The sequence below is a fragment of the Leptodactylus fuscus genome, chromosome 6 (assembly GCF_031893055.1).
Source record: "Leptodactylus fuscus isolate aLepFus1 chromosome 6, aLepFus1.hap2, whole genome shotgun sequence".
NCBI classification, from domain to species: domain Eukaryota; kingdom Metazoa; phylum Chordata; class Amphibia; order Anura; family Leptodactylidae; genus Leptodactylus; species Leptodactylus fuscus.
In genome coordinates, this window is record NC_134270.1 from 148,605,236 (window position 1) to 148,630,461 (window position 25,226).

Genomic DNA, 25,226 nt, shown 5'->3' on the forward strand with positions numbered 1-25,226 from the left:
AATGGTGAAAGGTCCTCTTTAACACACAAAAAAAACACTTATACTCACCATCCAACGCTCCCCGCCGCGCTCTGCAGTTTCACTAATAGACCTGTAGGCGCGATGTGATGATGTGACGTCATCACATCGCGCCTATATGTCCACTAGCGCACTGTCAGCTTTCCGGCAGTATATAGAACTGCCTGTGGGCAAAATGGTGGAAGGTCCTCTTTAAACATTGAGGTGGAATGAAGGGGCTCATGACACTGGGGGCAGACGAAGGGAGGGGGGAGAACGGCATGACACTGGGGCAGAGATGGAGGGACATGAATCTGGGGGCAGAGATGGGGGGACATGAATCTGGGGGCAGAGATGGGGGGACATGAAACTGGGGGCAGAGATGGGGGGACATGAATCTGGGGGCAGAGATGGAGGGACATGAATCTGGGAGCAGATGAAGGGTGTATATGTAACTGGGGGAAAGATGGAGGGGGGCATATAGTTTACGGGCGACTGTAGGAGGATTATACAGTGTGGGGGCACATGAAAAATGAATGGGCGGAGTCAACATAAAAGTGGGTGGAGCTAAATTTGCCGCGGTGCGGCCCGCCGACTGGCTGGGATCTTGCTCTGCGGCCCACATGCTGAGTTGAGTTTGAGACCCCTGCTATAGACGGACACTTACACAGTAAGGTGCTGCTTCCATTTAGGACTGTGCGTGTTATTCCGTGTTTCTGTCTTCTTTGATTGTCCATCGACTGACACTTCCACGTACGGACTTGGGCCAAACCAATTCTTTCTGCTGTCTTTCAGCTTAGCGGATATGACTAGTTTAGAAACAAAAATGGTTACACATCTCCTTCAGAAGCAACATGTAAATTAAATTGTATATCTTATCTAGAGTCCGGTGGGCGGTCCTACACAGTAACCTAAACCCATCTGTCACTGTGATTAAATGAAATAGCTGTCACTCACTGATTAGGACCGCCCACTTGACTATAAAGCCCTGAAAGAGCAGAGATTTAAGGGGATTGTTCGAGAAGTTTACATTCAATTATTTTATCCGGTGGATGATGATGAACCAAACCTCTGGGTTGCATGAGTGGTGGAAGCACCCCGAGCCAGGATCGCTCGGCCCCTCCCTCCTTCCCCAATGTCAGAAGTAACTATCTGCAAGATCAGGGAAATGGAGGGTGTAGGGGTGTTGGAGTGACCCAGGGGAGGAAGCGACCAGCAGGTTTTAATGCGTCATCCGATCACACAACTTGGTGGTTGAGATGAGGCCAAAACCCCATGGGTTGTTGTCATCATCATCCACAGAGTCAGGTAGATGAATTTAAACTTCCTAGACAACCCCATTAAAAGGGGCATACCAATTCTTAATTTTAACCCCTGTATAAGGAGGATTAAAATAAACTTAGTACTCGCCTCTTCCATTCAGCTAGGTATACAGTGGAAAGTTTTCATTCAGTGCTCTATTGATCCTGATCATTAGCCCCCACAAAAACAATACAGCCAATGGGTGGCTGAGCAGTGATGCTCCGTGCATACTGATTGGCTGAGTCACTCATGTGGGGAGAATATCAACAAAAGGCCCAAACGGAGCGTTTCCACTGGACCTCCAGAGAGGCGAGTATGAAAAGTTTGTTATGATAAAGGAGCTTTCCCATGAAAGAAATTTAAGCATTTCCACAGAATGTTATAAATGTATGATCTATAGGATCACACCACTCTCTAAAAGGACCACGCCAGCCCCTATACCCTGCTACTTAACTGACCAATGTGAATACTGTCACCTATGACTGGACTTAACAGAGTTACAGTCCTATGAAAAAGTTTGGGCACCCCTATTAATCTTAATCATTTTTTGTTCTAAATATTTTGGTGTTTGCAACAGCCATTTCAGTTTGATATATCTAATAACTGATGGACACAGTAATATTTCAGGATTGAAATTAGGTTTATTGTACTAACAGAAAATGTGCAATATGCATTAAACCAAAATTTGACCGGTGCAAAAGTATGGGCACCCTTATCATTTTATTGATTTGAATTCCCCTAACTACTTTTTACTGACTTACTGAAGCACAAAATTGGTTTTGTAACCTCAGTGAGCTTTGAACTTCATAGCCAGATGTATCCAATCATAAGAAAAGGTATTTAAGGTGGCCAATTGCAAGTTGATCTCCTATTTGAATCTCCTCTGAAGAGTGGCATCATGGGCTACTCAAAACAACTCTCAAATGATCTGAAAACAAAGATTGTTCAACATAGTTGTTCAGGGGAAGGATACAAAAAGTTGTCTCAGAGATTTAACCTGTCAGTTTCCACTGTGAGGAACATAGTAAGGAAATGGAAGACCACAGGGACAGTTCTTGTTAAGCCCAGAAGTGGCAGGCCAAGAAAAATATCAGAAAGGCAGAGAAGAAGAATGGTGAGAACAGTCAAGGACAATCCACAGACCACCTCCAAAGAGCTGCAGCATCATCTTGCTGCAGATGGTGTCACTGTGCATCGGTCAACTATACAGCGCACTTTGCACAAATAGAAGCTGTATGGGAGAGTGATGAGAAAGAAGCCGTTTCTGCACGTACGCCACAAATAGAGTTGCCTGAGGTATGAAAAAGCACATTTGGACAAGGCAGCTTCATTTTGGAAACAAAAATTGAGTTGTTTGGTTATAAAAAAAAGGCGTTATGCATGGCGTCCAAAAAGAAACAGCATTCCAAGAAAAACACATGCTACCCACTGTAATATTTGGTGGAGGTTCCATCATGCTTTGGGGCTGTGTGGCCAATGCCGGCATCGGGAATCTTGTTAAAGTTGAGAGTCGCATGGATTCCACTCAGTATCAGCAGATTCTTGAGAATAATGTTCAAGAATCAGTGACGAAGTTGAAGTTACGCCGGGGATGGATATTTCAGCAAGACAATGATCCAAAACACCGCTCCAAATCGACTCAGGCATTCATGCAGAGGAACAATTACAATGTTCTGGAATGGCCATCCCAGTCCCCAGACCTGAATATCATTGAACATCTGTGGGATGATTTGAAGCGGGCTGTCCATGCTCGGCGACCATCTAACTTAACTGAACTTGAATTGTTTGTCCAAAATACCTTCATCCAGGATCCAGGAACTGATTAAAAGCTACAGGAAGCGACTAGAGGCTGTTATCTTTGCAAAAGGAGGATCTACTAAATATTAATGTCACTTTTCTGTTGAGGTGCCCATACTTTTGCACCGGTCAAATTTTGGTTTAATGCATATTGCACATTTTCTGTTAGTACAATAAACCTCATTTCAATCCTGAAATATTACTGTGTCCATCAGTTATTAGATATATCAAACTGAAATGGCTGTTGCAAACACCAAAATATTTAGAACAAAAAATGATTAAGATTAATAGGGGTGCCCAAACTTTTTCATAGGACTGTATGTCGTGTTCACAACTCCCATAGAAGTGAGGACATACACTGAAACTCACTGCCCAATGTGAGAACACCTCCTAATAATGGGGGCCAAAACTCTGGGTTACATAATCAAACTAGCTCTACTCTATGTACAAACAGCAGGAGTAGTGCTGGGTCAGTCATGTGACCCACACTTAGATTGTCCGCAGCAGAGGCAAAGTGCAGACATTTCAATCTAAAAATTTAAGAATCGGCGCAACTGGGGGCTCATAAGTAATAGGGAGGGTTCTCACTTTGGACAAAGAGTAAGCAGCACACAATTGTATTTGCACACATGACGGCGCCTCTCTACACACTACGCCAAATATATTCACACATTCAATGTTTTTCAGATCTGTCATTAACTAGAAAGCTGTGATCCTGCATTAACACCCTCAGAGGCGGCATGTGCTGACATTTTATAGTCCCAACCACATGGTTTGCCTCTAAACAAATAGTAATGTTTGCCATGGAAAAGCACACTGGGAGCTGAAGGTTCTGCCGAGCATTTATTTACCTGCCAGAGAAGGTTTCTCAACCACAATTCATCTGCCTTACCTTCAAGCAAAAGTTAGTTTGGTTCTCAGGTTCCTACTTTAAATGATAAGAGAACAGTTCATAAATGAATAGTACGGGTGAATAGAAGACACTCTGCAATATATCTTATTAAATAATTGTTTCCTTCTCTATTTATCATGCTAGATTTATATAGAAGTCTATGGAGAGGGGGGAGGTGGAGGAGGCAAAAATAACTGCGGCTGCTACACTGCGAATCAGGGAGTTCTTAACACTTTGGGGCATATTTATCACTATATGTTTGACACTTTTCTTTCTACATTTGGGCTAAAATTTACGGTGCACGGCATTTATAACATATTTATGAACAGCGTGCGCCAGAAAGAACAAAGTTCAACAGCATTGATAAGATGTGACCTGTGACTATCACGGCACAGAATGAATCAGAAGAAATGATCTAACAGCCTCCTCCTTGTCCTCCCCCCTTTACAGACTTAGGAGTGTAAGGTGAATAGAGAAGGACTCTATATAAAAAAAAACAGACCGAGTGAAGATAAGGAGGAGGAGGAGACCTAGTCAGTGGAGAAGGAAACCGTTTTCTTTAATAAGATATACAAGACAGTCTCTTATATTCAGCTGTACTATTCATTTATAAGAAGTGCTTTTATCAATGGAGGAACACTTTAACCACCCCGTAGCTCTGAACAAATCCAGCTCAGGTTGGAGCAAAGTGCATTACAGTTTACCCTGAGCAGAACAAGTTTAGTCATATTAGGCTAAGGCCCCATAGGCCGGAAACGTAGAGCGAAAGCGCTGCAGGAACAATCGCGGCATGAACGCATTGCAGTTCTTCCTGCAGCGCCTTGAACAGAAGGTTCACAGAGTTTTCCTCCGCGGACTTTGTTACAATTATATCTACGGGGAAGCCGCCGACATTTCCGTAGATATAATTGACATGCTGCGGTTTTCAAATCCACAACGGTTTTGGAAATCACAGCTTGTCTGCGCTGCGATTTTTTCCGCAAAATGGGGATGGTATTCAAATGAATCCCATCCACTCTGCAAGTACTGTAAAACGCCTCGATTTTTGCAGCGGCGTTTCCACCGCGGGCAAATTGTGGCGTTTCCAGCCCATGGGGCTCCGGCCTTACAGTTTAAAGCGCAGTGACATATACTTGCCCCTTCACTTTAGCCAGTGGGCAGGAGAACACAAGCAGCTAACAGTGCAGATAACCCAGGGGAGGGAAAACCATGGATTTTTGTTCATCATATCACCCCCTCCCCATTATTAAATAGGCCAGTATATTTGCCATTTAACACCTAAAATGCTAAGGTCAACAGTAAAGTTGTTTATTTTTTTTAAAAAAAATTCCTATTAAATAAAATACACTCCCCCTCTAATTGAAAGAAGCAAAATTCGGATGTCAGCATAGATGTTTTCTGTTCCACTCACCTCTCAAAGACAAGAAGTAATAAAAACTGAACAAAAAGGTCTTGTCAAATGTGCTCTAAGTACAAGGTCTCTTAAAGGGGTTGTCCCATCACAAGGATCCTATCTATACTAATAGTTTATGTGGATTTAAAACTTTTCCTAAATGCATTGCTTTATCAAAACTGTTTTGTTTGGCTATCTTAATCTATTCACTTCATTGTTTACACTCGTTTCTATGGCCCTTGGGATTATCTGCTCATTTGTCAAGTGATGTAGCTGCCTGCTCTCAGATAGGGGAGGTGAGAGCTCTGGGATTTCTGAGCTTTTATCAGTTGGTTTAATTGAATTTGGCTGATAAGGGCTGAGATAGGGAGTCTGTTATCTCTGTATATAATGCAAACTGACTCAAATCCATCTCTGCTACATCAGCTTCATACTGTAATTAATTTACAACCAATCCCGTGCAAGTGAAGCCCCGCCCACCTATGTGCCGAGAAAAACAGGAAGTGAAGAGAGCACAGCAGTCTGCAGGTTAGTGAACAAGCGTCATAGGAATACTCTTTTTAAAGCTAAAGTGAAATAAAATGCAAGACCATATGAGGGCTCGTTCACACGGGGGGCGGATTTTGGCACCGAGAGTGATGTGGGGAGCGGCATCACTCTCTGGTCAAAACCCGCCTGCCACGACTGCCGCGGCTTCACCCTCCGGAGTTGGCTGAAATGAATGTGCCGACTTCGGAGGTAGCTGCTGCCAGGCGGAAGCCACAGAATCCGCCAGAAGAAAGGGCAGCCCGCTAGTGGCCTCCAGAGACCAGAATTGTATGAAGGCGGATTTTGTGGCGAAATCCGCTGTCAAAATCTGCCTCCTTGACCCCCATGTGAACTAGCCCTAAAAGCGGGATCGGCGGACGTCCTTGCATCGACCATGAAGCATCAGAACAAGGCACAACCCTATTAACAGTCTTTTCATCACCATCATAAAAACCATTAGTGTAACTGAGGACCTTCTCACTTACCGGTAACCTGAAGTTGTGATTTCATGGTGAAGCCATTTACTGCTGGTTTTGGGGTTCCGCCATCCATTTCCCTTCTTCAACCTGTGTCTGCAGATGAAGCATACAGAAGTGTGAGGATTATATCCAGATATTGCAGAGCTCTGCTTTATTCTGAAGACAGTCAACAATGTGAGTACAGTTTCTTCTTTATAGACGTTGAAATATTCGAGATTTGTTTCAAGTAGAGCCTCAATATTCGACTACTCGATCGAATATCGAATCCCATTATGGTCTATGAGAAAAAAAGCTTGTTTCAGGGGAAACCACTATTCCACTAAAGGAGAGTCACCAAGTCCATGAGTAGCAGGAGGAGAGTGTTTAGGAGGAGCGCTGTGAAGTTAAAGCGCACGGACCCCATAGACTATAACAGGTCGGTGAGCTTTAACTGCACAGCGCTTGCAGTTGCGCTGATATTTTATTGGGGGGGGGGGGGGGGGTCCTCTTGCGGATTCCTTCTGGACGGGAGGCAAGCGCTTAATGTGAATCGGCCCTTACTCATCCTGCAGAATCAGCATTGATTGGCCGAATGCTATACACTGTATACAGAGGCTCGTCTGTAAGAAGGCGGAGTCTAAGATCGGACCACAGCAGTCTCCATTGTGGTCCAATCTTAGACTCGACCTCCTCACAGATGAGCCTCCGGCAGAACCAGTGTTGATTGGCCGAATGTTGTACACTGCTAGCATTCAGCCAATCAACGCTGGTTCTGAATCGAATCTTTACTGCAAACAGCGAGTGGTATTCCGAGTACGAGTACTTCTATTGAATACCTATTCGATCGAATACTACTTGCTCACCTCTAGTTATTATATCTTGCTCACACTGTACAGCACTATAGACACTGCTGTGAGGAGGGACGTTCCTGACTGACTCTCAGACACGTCCTTCTGACAGTGAAGAACTACGGTACCGGCACTGATAGCTCTTCACCGGGGGCACAGAACGGGAGAGCAGACAGTGCGCTGAATGTGCCCCAGATGGTGAAAGGTCCTCTTGAAGTGAATGGGAAACAGAGGAATCCTGCCTGGCTGAATCCCGCAGCAGAATTTGGTCAAGCAGGAAAATTCAGCTACAAATTCCGTACAGATTTCACCATGTGAACAAAACCTCTAACTATATTAAAACCCCACTGGGGCCACTTTCATTAATAAAAAAAAACAAAACCCCAAACTAAAACTAGTAGATTACTATAGTAACCCTTGTTTAATCAGCAGCTATTTCTCACAAGTCCCCCACTTGGAACTCAGTCTGGCTGAATATAGGGGATCTGCAGTGCTTCTATTAACCCCTTCCCGACAGAACAGGAGCACTGCAGATCCCCTATATTCAGTAGACCGGGCACTGTCAGACACAGGGATACCTAATGTGTATGTGTTTCACAGTCATTTTCTAATTTTATAGGAGTTGAGCTGCAGTACCAGTATTCGACCACTATACTGGGCATGGAGACAACTGCTTTTGGATCAATGCATAGTATAGAACGGGCATCAAAAGTGGCCATGTACAGCTGGTCCATGCCAGGGGGACACCTGCCAAACCCCCTCATCCGATATTTAAGGCCAATCCTAGGGATAAGCCACAAATTAAAAATTTGGGGACAACTCCTTTAACTTACAGCTTCTCAGAGGAAACATCTTTGAGACTTACAAGTAGAAATAATGGGAACAATATAACTTATACATGACGTTTCTTATGGATTGGCACCAATCGAAAATAAGGAGTAACGCTCCAGAAATGCCCCTTGCTTTGAAATGCATGATAGCAAATTTACAACCCAGAACAGACTGTTCATGTGAGACTAAAATATCAAAAACACCCGAATAAAACAAATATTAACTCTGCCGCCACCTGCACCACGTGCATATGAATGTATTCAGGAGCGCTCCCTGGCATCTCAAGTGTGGAGGAGCAGACAGGCGCTACCTGGCAATGCCGATAGATTTGTAGAACTCCTCTGAATTCCTTCAGCGTGAAGATATACGGTAAATGTGAGATATGTACGAAAAAAAAGTCATTACAATGACAACAAAAGGGAGACTGAAGCAAAGGACAACGCTCAGATCCTGGGCAGCCGTCTGTGCATGGCAGATAATAAACCATTCAATGGACCCATTAATAATCGATGGCGCTTACGTACAAGCATGCCTGCGGGAAAGGTGACCCTACGCTTACGAACATGTCCTTTATCATATCTACAATTGCCATGAGTCTAGGTGCATGGTACAAGTCAGGATGGGGCTGGAGGTCAGAGGAGCACTTTACATGCTGTGTGGGGAGTATTATATTGTGTGGGGGACTTTATAGTGTGCAGGTATAATGGGGAAATATTCTGTGTGTGTGTGTGTGTGTGTGGGGGGGCATAACGTGATAATTGCATAGTGGGAAGGTGTGCAAGGAGGCATTATAGCGTGGGAAGAGCATAAAAGCCAGTATAGTGTTTGGAGGGGTACAAGGGGGCATAAAGTGGGCACAGCACAGAAACAAGGGAGGGAAATAGCTTATAACCCAAGGGTGTGGCCTGCAAAAATTTTTCCTTTCCTCACTGAAATAATTTTCCAATAGTTGCCAGGTATGCCCACCATTGATAGGACATTGGCCACTTCGCTAACGGCTCTACTCAGCCAAGATTTAGGGGGATGAAAAGGTAATCGTAAGGGCAAAAGGTAGGACATAAACTAGGACCGCTTATTACCACATTTTTGTACCTATAAGTATATTGGGCCAAAAGTCTTTTTTTTAAACTCAGATATTTACAGACGAAGAGGTTTAAAAAAAAATAAAAAAAAATAATATAATATAATTTCTATGGATCAAAAGTAAATCCCACCCCAGTGTCCTAATCCAGACTAGATGTATAGTTTTCCTTGTACTAGGGTAGGACACGAGACAGGTCTGACAGAGGTGGCCAGTCGTCTGCTCCGCCGCCTTGAGCAGTTCTTCAGAAATCCCGGAAGACCCGGTAAGACTTAATACACCGGCCAACATGTAATGCTGTCTTTATTAATCATAAAAGATTTGTTTCTTGGTTATTAAGCCGTAGCTACAAAACAAACCCTATGACCCTAAGGGCCCTTTCACACAGCCAAGAGCAGGAAGAGAAATACAGTCTGTATCCTGGCCCGACCACAGATCCGTGAACTGAACTTATAAGGACATTTTTATTATGCCTTGTACACCAGTCCCCTGGACATAAAGACAAGTCATAGAAAGTTGAAAATCCAGTTCTGCACAAAAAAAAAAAAAAAAAATTGCGCCGTCCTCACCACTTTTTCAAAAAGGGAGCATGGCAAAGATACGAAGATTTATTATCACTTACAACAGAAATTGGCTTAGGTAATGGTGGAAATCTACGCTAGCTACGAGCTGGCGCAAAGTTCCTTCCAGACTCACGGCTTGGTGGACAAGCTCAGAGGTTACGAAAACTTCATAAGTCTCCCACATGGCTCTGGTATCCTGGACTCACAGAATAACGTCCATTAGAGAGGGGGCTTATAGGGTAATAGGGGCAATCTTAAGTGGGTTGTCCAAAAGCAAACTAAGGCCCGAATGCAGATGTGAACCGGGTCTAATGGGCAGTCGGGAAGTGTGTAAACGAAGACCCTGGCCAGCCCCGGAACCCTGTCCCACCTATTCTGGGACTCGCTGCGTCAGAAACGGAGAGGCTCATGTGACTGTTGAGACCACTCACTATCCTCAGTCGTTGCCAGAGAAGGACTGGCAACATCACTCCATATATCACCAATCCTTTACCAGTGACTACTTTGGCCACTTACTGGTCTCAGTGGTCATGTAGGCCTCTCCACTTCCAGCGTGGCCAACCATAGCACGGATCAACAGAGCTCTGTGGATAAGAGAGTATGGTCCTGATTTACTATTATGGATATGACTAGAGACTGGCGTAAGCATGATGTATCTTGGTTGGGCTAGAATTTTTTCAAAATGTGGGCGTGGCTTAAACGTGCCAAAATAGTGTCATAAAGTTCTGGTGCCAAGTAAGCCAGGTAAAGGGTAGTATAAATGCAGACTAGTCAGTCTACAGATACGCTGAATTGATCATCCATCATGAGTCACCGTGATAAATCTGGCATACTTTCAGACTACCTGACATCTTTTTGCTTTGTTTTACACCCACCCCTGGCTGAATAGGCACTAAATCCTGGACAACCCTTTTAAGTGACGAAACCCCAATGTTGTTTTGGTTTTCGAAAACGTGAATAGGGCGTCGTGTTGTAAAAAACGTCTGCCAGACATGACAGCAGACAAGCAAACCGACAAGTCCAGCGGCAGCGAATTTACAATGCGAGTAGTGATTTTGTATTTCCTGATCTTTCAATATCGGAAGGATATGTTGGCGAATTTTCCCATCTGGATTTGCAGATGGAGAATCCCCAGCGAATAACTGATCCATGAGGATAAATATTCGACCCCAAGATTATAGCTTAGAAAACAATGGAGTCGGAAAGAGAAAAATTAAAAAGCGGACGTTCAAGTGTGTGCACTGGTAAGAATGACTTTCGTGGTCACAGAGAGGAATCTAGTAAACAAGTCAAGTAAAATTTTTACCTGGTGACTGTGCCCGCCGCCGCGTGGAGATGTAATCTGGCCGGAATGCCTGCTTGTTGATATGCTAATGCTATTCAGGCTTATGTGACAACAGAGAAAGTATGCTCCACATTGTGAAATGGATACAGGTGGAGTGTTGACAAAACAGCGGAGGGAATCACATGGACAGAAATGATGAATGGGGCACGCGCTATAACGCGGTAACTACTATATCCCTAATGTATTCCCATCTGGGCATTTATGGTTATAACGATGTGGGAACGGGCATCTATCTCAATAATGGCGGCCCCTGAGCCATATTGTACAGCTGCAATTATCGGACAGATAGCGGTATCTATATATATATATTGGGCTCTCCATTCCCATTTTTTACTGTGACTAGTTTTCCTCCCTATTAAAAGGAAGTCACCTCACTATAACCCACTCCATTCTGATCAGAGAGCGAGTAAAGGGGCAGTGGGATCCCTTTGCATAGATCATACATTGTACTCTTGTGGTGCGAATCATCTGAAAGTGGGTCGGAGCCGCGCCGCACCACTGGACTGGGTGATTTACTATAGGGACATCAAGAGGAAGAAGCTGCTGGAGCAAACGGGGCAAGATAAGTAACATCCTACACCGGACTATGAGATTCATTCCTTATTTCTACAGCTTCAAGCACACATCATCTAAGACAGGTTTATCACAGTTCCTAATATAAATCCTTCTGCAGATAGAATCCCTAAAACTAACCCTCCTCAGTTCACACCCCCACATTAGCCCACAGGATAGGATACCATTTCAGGCTAGGTTCACATCAGCGTTCGGATTTCCGTTCGGTAACCTAATCCGCTTAAAAAAGCGGTTACCCGCAGAAATCTGCGGACCCTATAGGCTATAATGGGGTCCAAGTGGTTTCCGTTCGGTTTATGCCCCTGCCACCTCGTGTCACCCCCTCTATCTAATAGATTGTAAGCTCTTACAAGAAGGGTCCTCAGTCCCGTTGTGTGAATTGATTTTCTTTGTAATGTCTCTTTTTTTGTCTGTACTTGAATCTTACATTTTGTACAATGCTGCGGAATATGTTGGCGCTATATTAATAAAATGTATTATTATTATCTATAGCCCCACCGAGTATCCAAGGAGGAGGAAAAGGAAGGCTGCCAGGAATGGGTTGGATGTACTGCTATAATTATCAGAGGCCTGGGAGAGGTAAGAGAACATTAAAAAAAACAGTGTTACTTACCTTTCCGGGCTCCAGACAGGCTTCGGGCCTAGTTGTGTGACGTTCCTGACGTCACATGACTGGGGCCTGCATCCTGGATCATGTGACGTCCCAGACATCATTGAATATGGCCGACACCAACAAGGACTGCAGCGGAGCCGGAGATAGGTAAGTAACAGTGTTTTTTATGTTGGCATCCCCCCTGGGTCTCCGATTATTATACTATAGGGTCGGAAAAGATCCCAGAGTGTAATAATTGTTCATGGGTGGTCCACAGTGGGACATAATAGTGTGTGTAGGGGCCACTATGGGGCATAATACTGTGTACAGGGGTCACTGTAGGATATAACATTGTGTGTAGGGGCCACCATGGGGCATAATACTGTGTACAGGGGCCACTGTGGGATATAACATTGTGTGTAGGGGCCACCATGGGGCATAAGAGTACACACAGGAACGTGTTTTTTTTTTTGTTCAGCAATTAATGTGAATTCTTCTTTATTGAAAAAAATAATACATCCCATGAAAATAAGACGTAGTGCATCTTTGGGAGCAAAAATTAATATTAGACACGGTCTTATTTTCGGGGAAACAGGGTAAGTACTGTAAAAGCTGCAGCACTCACCTGAACACTGCAGACTGGCCGGGGGCCCGGTGTCGGACATCTGCCAATTTTTATTGATTACCTATTCTAAGGTAATTCATCCACTATAAAGTCTGGAAAACCTCTTTAACCCTTTCAGAACCCAATGAAGTTGCAAAAGCTCTCACTGCAATGCAATACTATTAGATAAACTATTAACAATAAAGCCGCTGTTCGCTTTCCATTTTATGACCTCACACACAGACTTTTCCTGTTGTGGTTATTACAGACCTGGAGCAAAGTCACCTGTTATGTAGCAGCACCGAGAACCAGAAAATCCAGAGGCACCTGTGTGACATAGGAAGATGAAGAGATTATCTACAACTGCGCTCTGAGACCTGGTATTTTAATTGTCCCCGAAATCCATGGATGGCGAAGAGATCCCTTGAAGAGCAACGTGACAGCGAATTGTATGTCTGGGCAAATAAATAAACAGGAGTCATCGAGGCTGTAGCAGCCAATGTTCCTTTTATATATTATATTATTATATGCTGCCAAGATTGAAGTACTAGCTGTACTAGAACCCACTAGATAAAAAGTCACATTTCTAAAGTGTTACTAGAGATATATAAAGTTGAACTAGTTCTATAGCTAGTATTTTAATCTCACCTTTCTTGTGATATCAGAATAATTTTTCGAGGTGGTATAAAACCAGAGATACAGCCATTTGAAGTGACCATACGTTACATGCTTCAGCTATATGCTAAATACTGCACTGAGGTGGCACACGGGGGACACATGTTCCCCATGGGGCTGTGCTTCCGCAACCCTGTTAAAAAAGGAATAGGAGCCACGGAAGCAAGGGCCACAAAACAGGACAGGAATAGGACCTGATCTATATTCTACGGCCCGGACTGCCGGCCCCACACAGAGCCATAAAATTCATGGTCGTGTGTACGTGCCCAGTGAAATGAATGGGTCAATATGCTATCTGTGAAATACATGGCTAGCACAATGAACACGGCCACGGTCGTCTGCAATCGGCCTAAACCTGCAGCAAAGACTGACTGGAGCACAGGTGAAGCCAACATCCAGGAGACAAGCTTTAGGGGGTCTAGTTACTCACTGACCTGTCATTACACCGGTCACACAAATATAAGGATGCAGAGAAACCTGCCATTACTAAGCTGCAGCTCTGACAGACGCCACTCCGAGCAAAGTACAGGTGGCACCCTGCGAAATCTGAGAGCAGTCACAACGATCGACCATGTTACAGGCCTTGGACACCTTTGTAAGAGTTTTATTAAAGATTTAGTTCGCGTTGCCCCTGCAATGTAGTAGACTACACGGCCGGCTGCAGGGTGCTATTCACACACAAATCCTTCAGACTGGCTGAGCTGGCACTCCTGCCCTTCCCCAAATCCTTCAGACTGGCGGAGCTCGCTCTCCTGCCCTTCCCCGACCTCTCCTGAACCTTCTTATAAGCTGATTTATGACCAAGTCAAAGTTCAACCCGAAACACATGTAAAGCTGAAGACAACTCCAACAGACAGTCTAGCAAGCAGGTTTACACTATTACGTGAATATTTTTATTTCCTAAATATAATATAATATATGAATGCAATAAATGACAGAATTGTAAAAAAAAAAATAAATAGAATTCTAATATTGATTTTTTTTTTTAAATTATTATTATTTTATTTTTTTCTCCGACAGTTCAAAGTGGCTTTGTGGGATAAGTTACTCTAAGTACGCGCATATACGTCAGACTAAAACCAGTGGGAAACGCAATCCATCCATAGGATAGGAGATAACTCACATAGTACTGCATACATTTCAATAAGAAAGGTCTACGAGTCCCCAAGCGGACTCCTCGAACAGAATATACTACATATGTGCACCCTTGAAGGGGTTTCTCACTGACACTACTCATTTCCTATCCAAAGGCATCTGAGGGTCTCTGCAGTTGGACCCCCAGCCATTACAAGAAGTCGCACACTGCTCCATATATCTCTATGCAGTCTCCATCAGCGCTATAGAAGTATACGGACTGGTGGTCACGCACGTGCACTACAGGACTCGGAGATCCACCTTCTTATGATCACTCCGAGTCCCAGCAGTCAGGCCCCCAGTGATCAGACACTAATCCTCCGATTCACCTTTGGCACAAACCTGTCTACCTGGTTATTAGTGACATCTGCACATTTGCAAAAAATAAAATCAATCTGCTATCTGAATAGATAAGAGCAGTCAATGTGACTATAGGTCTTGGGGTCAAAGAGCGAGCCGGCTCCATTCACTGTCTGAGCGCTCATCATACTGCCGGCTTCACATCTGCGTTGGTGTCTCCGTATTGAACCAATTTTTGTAATCCATCAAAAAGTCATAAAAACTGATGGGTTTTTAAAACAATCCGTCGGTGGATATTTGGAGCATGTCGCCAGATATCCGCTCTTTTGGACGGAGACAAAAGTCAGACTTGCAGCGCCTTTGCTGTGTACAAAAAAATAAGGATAAACGACACCGGATCGGACACTTGACAGATCCGTCAAATAAAATCTGGATAATGATATGGGCCGTCTGTTTGTGACGAGGTTTTTTTTTTTTGATAGATTCACAACAGCTGGATACTGACCGCAGATGTGAACATACCGTAATTCTTTCAATTGGACTTATGTTTTTATAGTTGACTATATTTTTCCATGTCAGAACTCTGGGGTCAACTGGGACGCCCAATTTAATGAAGAAGAAGCTGAACAGAGACCCCTTATTCAAGTGACAAATGTGACAGCTCATGATACAATATGTCATATCAAACACACACCCCGGTATGTCGGTATGACACGTTATGGTGAGAAAAATACACCTGTAGGATTTTTTAACATAGTGACCCAATAGGGGGAATAACAATAAAAGGGGCCAAAAAGACCTAGAGCAGTGATGGCGAACCTTTTAGAGACCGAGTGCCCAAACTGCAACCCAAAACCTACTAACTTAACACAAAGTGCCAACACGGCAATTTAACCTTAATAATGTGCGAATCCACAATTGCGCACAATTACAGACTTGCAAAATATGGTCATACGAATGGGGCTTTATAGTGGTTTCTGCTCCACTGTGACTCCCACACAGTACAATATGCTTCACAGTGGCCCACACACAGTACAATCCGCTCCACAGTGACCTCCACACAGTACAATTTGCTCCACAGTGGCCACATACAGTACAATCTGTTCCACAGATGGGTGCCCAAAAAGAGGGCTTCGACTGCCACCTCTGGCACCCGTGCCATAGGTTTGCCATCACGGACCTAGAGGATCAGTAAATTGGGTACGACTTCAACTGCTTAAAGACATACACATTAAATATTTAATTGGTGGAAACATGATTTTGATGAGGTTTCTGACACAACAACGTATCTATAGGACTATATAAGGGCAAGTTCATACAGAGATTTTTGGTCCGGGTTCCGGGACCAAAAGCCGGGTAGCCGCGACTGAAAGCCGGTGCACTGGGCATCCAGTCGTGCACTCTGCTCCGGATTAGGCCCAATGAATGGGCCAAGTCTGGACGAGGGTCTGTTTTCAGGCCAAATCGCGAAGCGGCTTGGCCTGAAGAATGAGTATCTTGTTTCTTTTTTTCAGGAGCCGGAAGAAACGGCTCCCAGAAAAAAACTCCTGAGCGGCTCCTGGATATTGCCTCAAAATCCTGACCAAAAATCTCCGTGTGAACTTACCCCTAGGTTCTCAGTATAAGGACTGTGCACTGGGTCAGTTGCCTGGTGACAAGACTCCCTTAGGCTAAAGCCCCACGGGACGTAATCGCAGCGCTAAAGCGCTGCAGAAAGAACAGTGGCGTGAACGCATTGCGGTTCTTTCCGCAGCGCTTTTAAGAGAAAGTTCAGAGTTTTCCTCTGCAGACTTTCTCTTAACATTATATCTACAAGAAAGCTGCCGGCGTTTCCGTAGATATAATTGACATGCTGCGATTTGCAAAGCCGCTACGGCTTTGCAAATCACAGCGTGTCTGCGCTGCGATCTTTTCAGCAAAGTGGGGATGGGACTCGCATGAATCCCATCCACTTTGCCTGCACTGTACAATGCCGCAATCTTTCCTGCAGCGGAGGTGTTTATGTCCTGTGGGGCCCCGGCCTTAAAGAGAACCATGGGAAGAAGGAAGGGGGTTGTCAGGAGATAATGTGGAGGCGAAAATGGGGTTTTATCAAATGAATAATTTGCATCCAATTAAACAAAAAAACAAACAAACCACATTTGAAGACTTGCACAACTGTTCACCATTACTTTAATAAGATTACAGGTCATACACAGGGCAAGACACGTGTCTTACATGCTTCAGGGCATGTACAGGAGAGGAGGCCAACCTGTGTGACTGCTCTGCTTTATAGATATAGATAAAAAATATAATATATATTTAGTTATACCTTAGTACAGGAGAAAATAAAATGATCATTAAAATTCAGTTTTTAATCCACATCCAAGCAGACAGCTAGTCCTCCCAGCTCCCCCATACACATGCACACTGGGCTCCTTGCATGTCTTCTCCATAGTCTGCTGCCAGACACTTCATTCACTAGTTTATCTGAGTTGAGAGTGAAGAAATTCAACATGAACAACCCTACTTTACACCAAAAATTGCTGGGGGCGGGAATATTCCATACATATTAAATGGTCAACTGGTTGGAAGAATTAGTTGTCAGCTAAACCATCTACCTAAGATTTAGGATAACCCTAAAGGATTTTCTGGGATGACCCCTGACTAGTAGTGTTGGGTAATAAATAGCAGCTTAAGACGACAAGTCATTTGTCCTTCATGTCTTACAGCATTTGAGTTGTGCCCCCCCTCCCCCAAGGCGTATACTCAAGACAATAAGTTTTCGCAGTTTTTTGTGGTAAAATTTGAGGGTCAGCTTATACTCGCATATATACGAATATATATATATATATATATATATATATATATATATATATATATATATATATATACATACATATACACACACACACACTTAATACAGAGACATTTCCAGAGACTGACATGACCCAATAATGACTCTAGGCAGGAACCAGTCCCACGACGTGCTATAGTGGGAGAACCAGTCACATGCGGGATGGGCAGACTACGTAAGAGTGGACTAGAAGAACAAAGCATTTGACAAATTTGTGCTAGAGATCGTGCAGAAAAAATGTACAGTACCATACAAGTCATAGAATTTACTGAACTCCATAGACATTTGATCACATGAAATCTGCAGCATGTCCATTACCTGGTGAACGCTTTATGGACTATTCGCAGACTCCTTCCATTAAACTTAATGAAGTTTTAATTGCGGTAGTAAATCCACAAGTGATGAGCGCGGTTACCGGTTGACTTGCAGATTTGGTATCGCCAACAAATTTGGAGTGTGTGAGCTCACCCCTATGGAGGTCCACTGTGGGACAGAAGGAAATCCTACAGAAAACCCTCAGTGAAATACACTGCGCTGCGGGTTCAAAATGGGTTAAAAAAACATAAGAGCAAAATTACTTACGGATACCCCACTGCTCCTGTTTTGACACTTCCCAGGTCGCCTACCATCTAATGTGTTGAGAAGGATAAGGAAGTAGAAACTGGCAAGGTAGCTGGGGATAAGGGAACAGGATTGGCGATGGTGGGGGTTGGAGTCAGTAGTGGGAGTATTTTTTTTTTTTTAATTCCATCCACAGTCTTTCCAAAACAAGTTTTACCCGCTGGACAACCCCTTTAAGGCAGCAAATAGTCTACACCTGCTTTTGAGGGTCAGAAAAACAAGGCCGAAGAGAGGCCTGCCTATATTAAGTCGCAGCCGTGCCATTATGACCCATAAAAATTCCCCGTAATATTTTTCTAGATTACGTAACGTTACGTATGTGCCACAGCTGCAGGGTAAATACTGGAAGGAACTGGAGCGAGAGAAAGCAGCGAGAGCCTGTATTGTGACACCAGTGAAACCTTGCTGTCATGGCTATAACCCAGCTCTCATGAGGTAAGCAGAGGAGCTCACGCCCTGCCCAGGTAGTAGAAAGGTGATCTTACTGAGCTCACGCAGGCTTCTGCCTGTTCGCTCAAATATGTGGAACACGACGACCGCTTTAGGCTAAAGTCTGCATTCCTTCCTCTGAAAAACAGTAAGGCACCAAGGACGCCGAAAACGGATAAACTAACACACAACTGACGCAAAATGGCAGACAAAACAGACGTAGAAGTTATTCAATGCATTCCAGTCAAAAAAGGAACAGTCATGTGAATAAGGTCTTAATATTATGTAAAATCTGGTTTTCGTAAAATAAAGTAACCCGCCACATGAATCCCCTTTGCCTCGCTGCCGCCAACACTGTCAACTTTATACCACAGCGACGTATGATGATGTCATCACTGCAGTCATATGAACATCATAGGTGGGGGGCACTGGAGCAGCAGGAGATCCAACAGGGTAGGCCAAGTTCAGGTCCGTCGCAGCATCTGCCTGAAAATCGGCAGAGGAAAAAAATCCTGCTTGTTCACATGGAGCAGGAAGGGGGCGGATTTTGGTGCTGAATCCACCTCATAATCCGCCCCCTCACAATAGAGGTCTATGTAGACTGGTTACTTTTTTCCGTGAGCAGCATGTTGCCACTCATGGAAAAAAGAAGTGAGCTGCCCTATCTTTAGGCGGATTCCGCAGCTGATTCAGCCCCGGCAGCACGCTCCGGACTAGGCCCATTCATTTGGGCCTACTCCAGAGCGGAGTGCCGCGACTGTCGGGAGCCGCAACAGTCGTGGCAGGCGTATTTTAGTCCTATTCTGATGCGGCTTCCCACGTCAAAATCAGGACCAAAATACACCTCCCTTGCCCCGTGTGATAGGCCAACGATCCATGTGCCGTCCTGCAGCAAAAACCGCGGTGGCAGTGTATTGCAGTTATTCCCACAGCGCAGTTTGCAGAGGTTTCCTCTACGGACTTTCTGTTTCAATTGCACCTATAGGGAAACCGCCGGTAGGTGTAATTGGCATGCTGTGGTTTCCAAAACTGCGCCAATTTTTACTGCAAAGTGTGCATGGGAGTCACTAGAATCCCATCCACTTTAATCTGACAATATAACGGGCAAATCACAGCATTTCTGCCACATGGGGCCCAAGCCTTAAGGCCTTTCTCCTCCCCCGGTTCCAGTGTGATACTTCTATCTTAGTGGTCCACCTCTCTGTTGTTCTGGTACTCCGACAGCCTGATGGTAGTGAAAACCCAATGTAAGGCTACATTCAGACAGGTGTGTGCAGGAATGTGCCCCCCTATTTTTCTACACAAAATGGACCTGTCCTGAGTCATGCCTGGGCTCCCGGCCCAATACATGGGAGTGTATGGGGGCCATAAAAGGCAATGGGTGAGTGTTCTAGCCATATAAACACAGCCAGTATTCTGACACAGTGCGCGTTTGTGTCCACAATTTTTTAAGGGACATTTCTGCACTGAAATCCACAAAAAATGCCTGAACTTAAACCCCTGATTTTCTGCCATAGGTCACTACATTGATCACATGACTAGGATGCTGTGAGGTCGGGACAGTCCGCACTGAATAGTCGCCCAATTATTTCTCCAAACAAAAAGGTATAGAACAATGTTAGATGAGAGCAGAGAGCTGACTGGTTGCTTTGCAGCAATTGTCACTTTTCTCTTGAAACTCTTCTATGTGGGAATTGGCCGTGCACAATCCACATTTTAAATCCTGAATGTGTGAACGTGGCCTTAGACTCTTACTGGGGCACTATCGGCACCAGCACAACATCTTGGGTACACCGGCAACCTGTGTTGTGATTATTACACAATCTATCATCTACTTCATCGGCTTCTAGGAAATCACTTGTCTTACAGACGTACTGTAAGGCTGACAGGTCATATCACACGGTAATCGAAACTAGGTTTTTTCCTTTTCTGTTGAATACCTTAGCGGAAACATTTTAGTCATCCATGTAATTGAAGACAAAAACCCGTCTAGTGAAATGGTAAAAGGGAATTCCCCTTTAAATCATATTGCTAAGATATGCCATCCCTTTATGGCCAATGCAGGGCGACCTCCGAGACCCTTACTGAGCCTGGGATCGGAGAAATGCAAGTTATCCCTGCGCAATGATCACCCAGCAACCCAGTGGTGGTCGGGTGTGTGTGGGGGGGGGCATCGTAAAATGATAGCAAAACCTAGAGATATCAGAGACAGGGAAACCCCCAAAACAAAAGTAAAGCTACACTGCAAAAGGGATTTTCCAGGCTAAATAATCAATGACCTATCCTATCTATTAAAGGCAGAGGTCTGACACCCGGGCCCTTAGCTGACCAGCTCCATGAAGAGGATCCGGCGTTCAGGCAAGCCCTGCTACCTCTTCAGTACTCTCAAAGCACAGAGTCCTGCATTTGTACAGCAGCTGTGCTTGGTATCACAGCCCAGCCCATTCACTTGACCGGGACTGAGCTATGGTCAGGCCATGTGACTGATGAAACAAACCTCACAAGTAGAAGAGAATGATATACGAATAGGTTATCAATTACAAAGTGCCAGAAATTCCCATAAGGGGGTTATCTGCAGATTTAGTATTTGGGGACAGTGCAGCTCCCATACAGTTTGTAGCTGCAGGTCTTGTTATTGCAACGCGGCCCCATAGACTTCAGTGTAGCAACACAGCAGGACCTAGAGACATCCCTATATATCATACAGTGATTGAGCAGGGCAGCTCCTGGCTGTAAACATTATTGGGAACCGAGCTCAACTTAGAGCCAGGAGACCCCTTTAATACTGTCCCCTTCTCAGCAGAAGCTATCCAAAAATAAACGCAGGGTTGTAGGAAAAGTTACCTATCCTCTGACTATGCCGCAGCAGATGCAGCCTGGCTTACACATGGGGTCAAGCTGCTGCAAGTGAGACACTATGGTCACAAAAAGTCCAGCAGGGTTCCTTATGGTCGGGTCAACGTGACTCCATTTATTTTCACACGCTGTACTGTAGTATAGTCAAAGCATGAAGTGCGCTGCAGTCAAAACCACCATGTAGCTGCAGAATAAAAGGATTTTTTTTAAAAATAAAAACATTAGAAAACCATTGACAATGACAAACCGCACCGGCCTGAGTCACAAGGAATGAATATTGAAACCTCTCCCAGGTTTGTCTATAATACCGGACTGCTCACTATGTACAATGAACCACACACACTAATAGGTATTCAGACAAGTAAACATATCAAAAGTTCACCACCGAACATGTAGCGTCCGAACTATACCAATGACCCGGCATAGTTCTAATTTGCATACATTCGCTATGCTACTAACCTGAACCATACAGATAATATTCCAGAATCTATAAATTATACAAATTATTTGTACAAATCCAGTACATGAAGGGATTAAAGTAGAACTCCGGGCACCGGGACTGACCGTCACCAACCAGTGCCCCCTCTCTTCATGTCGGAGACGTCTATAGGTGGTGGTTTTGGATGACCGATATCTCCCACCTTGCGCCATCCGTCACCTTGACCACCGTTACTTACAGTATTATTTTTATGACGTCGGCTGAAGTTTTTTTTAGGCGTAAAATGTCAGAGATAAATGCAGCTGTTCAGCTCTTGACATATTAGGAAAGGTCACCACCCGACAACCGAAGGGTCGCTTTAATAAATACATTTCAGACAAATTTGGCTATTGTTGTATGGAAATAGTGACAACTGGACAAAACGTATCAAAGCTTTGTGTCCTTATATGATCTGGCATTGTCAGCACTGAGCGGACATGGACAAATTGTGCAGGGATAAAGCCCCAACTGGTGATATTTCCAAGAGGAATAACAACAGAGGAACATCAGACCACAAAGATGGGACTTTATTAAGACTGGTGTTTCCTACAGCCGTCTTAGTCTACTCCCCTGCTGTAGTGAGATACGCCAAAATTATAAAGGGGTTTAAAGAAGTTGTCCAGTTTCAGCAAATAAATGTAACAGTTTGTGTAATGGAAGGTTATACAAATTGCGTATATACTCCCTCTATCGATTCCTCGCAGTTTTCTACATCTCTAAATTCTGAGATTGCTTATTTCCAGTGAATAATAATAAAAAAATTAAAAAAAATCCATGGTCATGTGATGGGTGACACATGGGTGCACAGCTTGTGACTGTAAAGGACTGCCTGTGTGCCATCACATAAGGAAGTGATGTGGAAATTATATTAGAAAATTGTAGGAATTTTCCGTATACAAACAATAATATGTATTTGCTGAAACTGGGGAGGGGGTTGCACTTCATTCTGACAAGGGCACACACCTCTCCATAAATGAGGTGCACCCCCTGCCAGTCCGTGTATCTGGAAGGAAATCTAAGCCAGCTCTTAGCGGGCATGGATTCCCAGGATCATTTACCCCAGATTTCTGGTGTAAATGATAATAATAAATCTGGTGGAGTCGATGGCCCTGTCACCGCACGTTCTTGCCACACCCCCTATTCAATAAAGTTCCAAAAACAAGAAAAAGTTGCAATTTTTTGGTGCAAAAAAACTTTCTATGCCTGGCACACCAGAAAACTGGCATACAAGACAAAAATTTGCCCCACTGTCTAAGGTCTCATGCACACAACTGTGTGCACAGTCAATGTGCTACCTGTTTTTTCATGGCTGACCCATTCAATTCTATGGCCCCATACAAACAACCATGTATTTTCATGTTTCATTGAATGGGGACAGTCCCTATTTCTGTCCGTTTTGCAGACCGGGCTCACTGGCCTCGGTGAATGGGGCTGCGGAAGGACAGGCGGCACACAGATGATATCTACCTGCCGGTAGTGCCGTGCAATCATGGTCCCCTTAGTCCTCATGTACAGGGCCATGTGCTATATCCTGGTTTTTCCTATATTGCACACTGACCCATTCATTTCTGTTGGCCCATGAACACTACCATGTTTTCCACAGGTCTGTGCCCTACGCTACTCAACCCATAGATGCCTATAGGACACAGAAAACAATGGACATCCCTTGTGATCTGTGGGACATCTTTATTTTCAGAACAATTACCTAGCTACCCGCAAAGTTTCTTTGGCGGATCCACAAATACGGATGATACACTGATGTAATACTTATCGCTTTTGAGAACACACAGCTCGGATACTGAAAACACATGGATCATACTGAACTGTATTTTGCAGACCCCACACAACACACAATTGTGTACCTGATGCCTTAAATAGCAGTGACAGATCCATGGCGCAAATCTAGAGACTGACAGAAGATACGGAGAGGGTACAAATCCAGGTAGCTGACGGAACCAAAATTTTCTATTGATGTTCAGATTATAGCAGGCTATGAAAGAATGAAAACCGTCTACAGAAAAGTCGCCACCGCCGTGCTAGGGCTAAACAAGAGTCTGACAAACCAGTTTCTCGACCAGACTAAACCACACAGAATGTAAGCAGGAACATCAGGAACCGATACAATGTATAATTACGTGAAATAGAAGATACAATGTAGCACACACAGTAAATATATACATGACAATACAGGCGCTGTATGAAACTTATTACACCTAGTCCTATGGACCCCAGGTGCCCAGAAACTTACTGCTGGTGCCCATTTTTTGACTCCAGATTGGTAGAACCCATAAAAACATCAGATTTATACAAATACATAGAGATTACTTTACGTTTTGCTGTAAAGGAAGCGATCAGCACCGATCAGATCACGAGGATCCTGGTATGACAGCCTATAATAATGGCAGCACACAAAGCTAGCCCTGCGTACTACGACACACAGCACCACAACACTAGTCACAAGCACATGACACACAATAATGTACCACAACTACTTGCCACCACACAACGAGATGTCACCTCCGTGCCTTAGCGACACTCACCACGCCAGGGAACAGCCTGACACAACACAGCCGGGGCCCGGAGGCGCTGTCAAGACGAAGCTCGCTTACTCGCCCCTTCCGCCCCGGTGAAGATGGCAGCGGCCGGTGTAAAGGAGGAAACGACAGCACCTACTACGCATGCGCGTGAGGCGACACAACATAGAATGTCTAAAAGCAATAAAGCTTTAGTTGAAAAGGGGTGTGAACAGCTTAGCACTTGCGTAGTGTACGCATTAGTAGCACGCATGCGCGAGAGTTTTTACGTCAGGTATTGGGTTTCATTTTTGTCAATAAAGTCTGTTTAAAAATAATGGAACCCACAGGCGGGAAATTTGTAAAAGGGGGTCATTGAACTATAGTGAGACACAGTGTCAGAGACATATGTAGTGACAACATATTTTAATGCATGCAGTGCCACATGTGTTGTGGTATTACGCCTCAGCCCTATTTACTAGAATGGAGCTGAATTGTAATACCAGACACAACCTATGGTTAAGGGTGGTGCTATTTCTGCAAGAAAGAAGGTTTTTTTTTGTTTTTTTAAAGTTCTGTA

At 44.2% G+C, this 25,226-nt stretch overlaps 1 protein-coding gene across 1 annotated transcript in view; it reads right to left on the reverse strand.

The window, feature by feature from the left end:
* Nucleotides 1-24,795, reverse strand: part of ITCH (itchy E3 ubiquitin protein ligase) — a 44,454-nt gene extending 19,659 nt beyond the window's left edge. The window contains exons 1-3 of the mRNA XM_075277537.1: nt 24,674-24,795; nt 6,395-6,481; nt 665-806 (exon numbers count right to left, since the gene is read on the reverse strand). Coding sequence (XP_075133638.1) covers nt 665-806; nt 6,395-6,461 — 209 coding nt within the window. The 5' untranslated portion in view covers nt 6,462-6,481; nt 24,674-24,795. The remainder of the gene's footprint in view (nt 1-664; nt 807-6,394; nt 6,482-24,673) is intronic.
* Nucleotides 24,796-25,226: the final 431 nt, after the last annotated feature.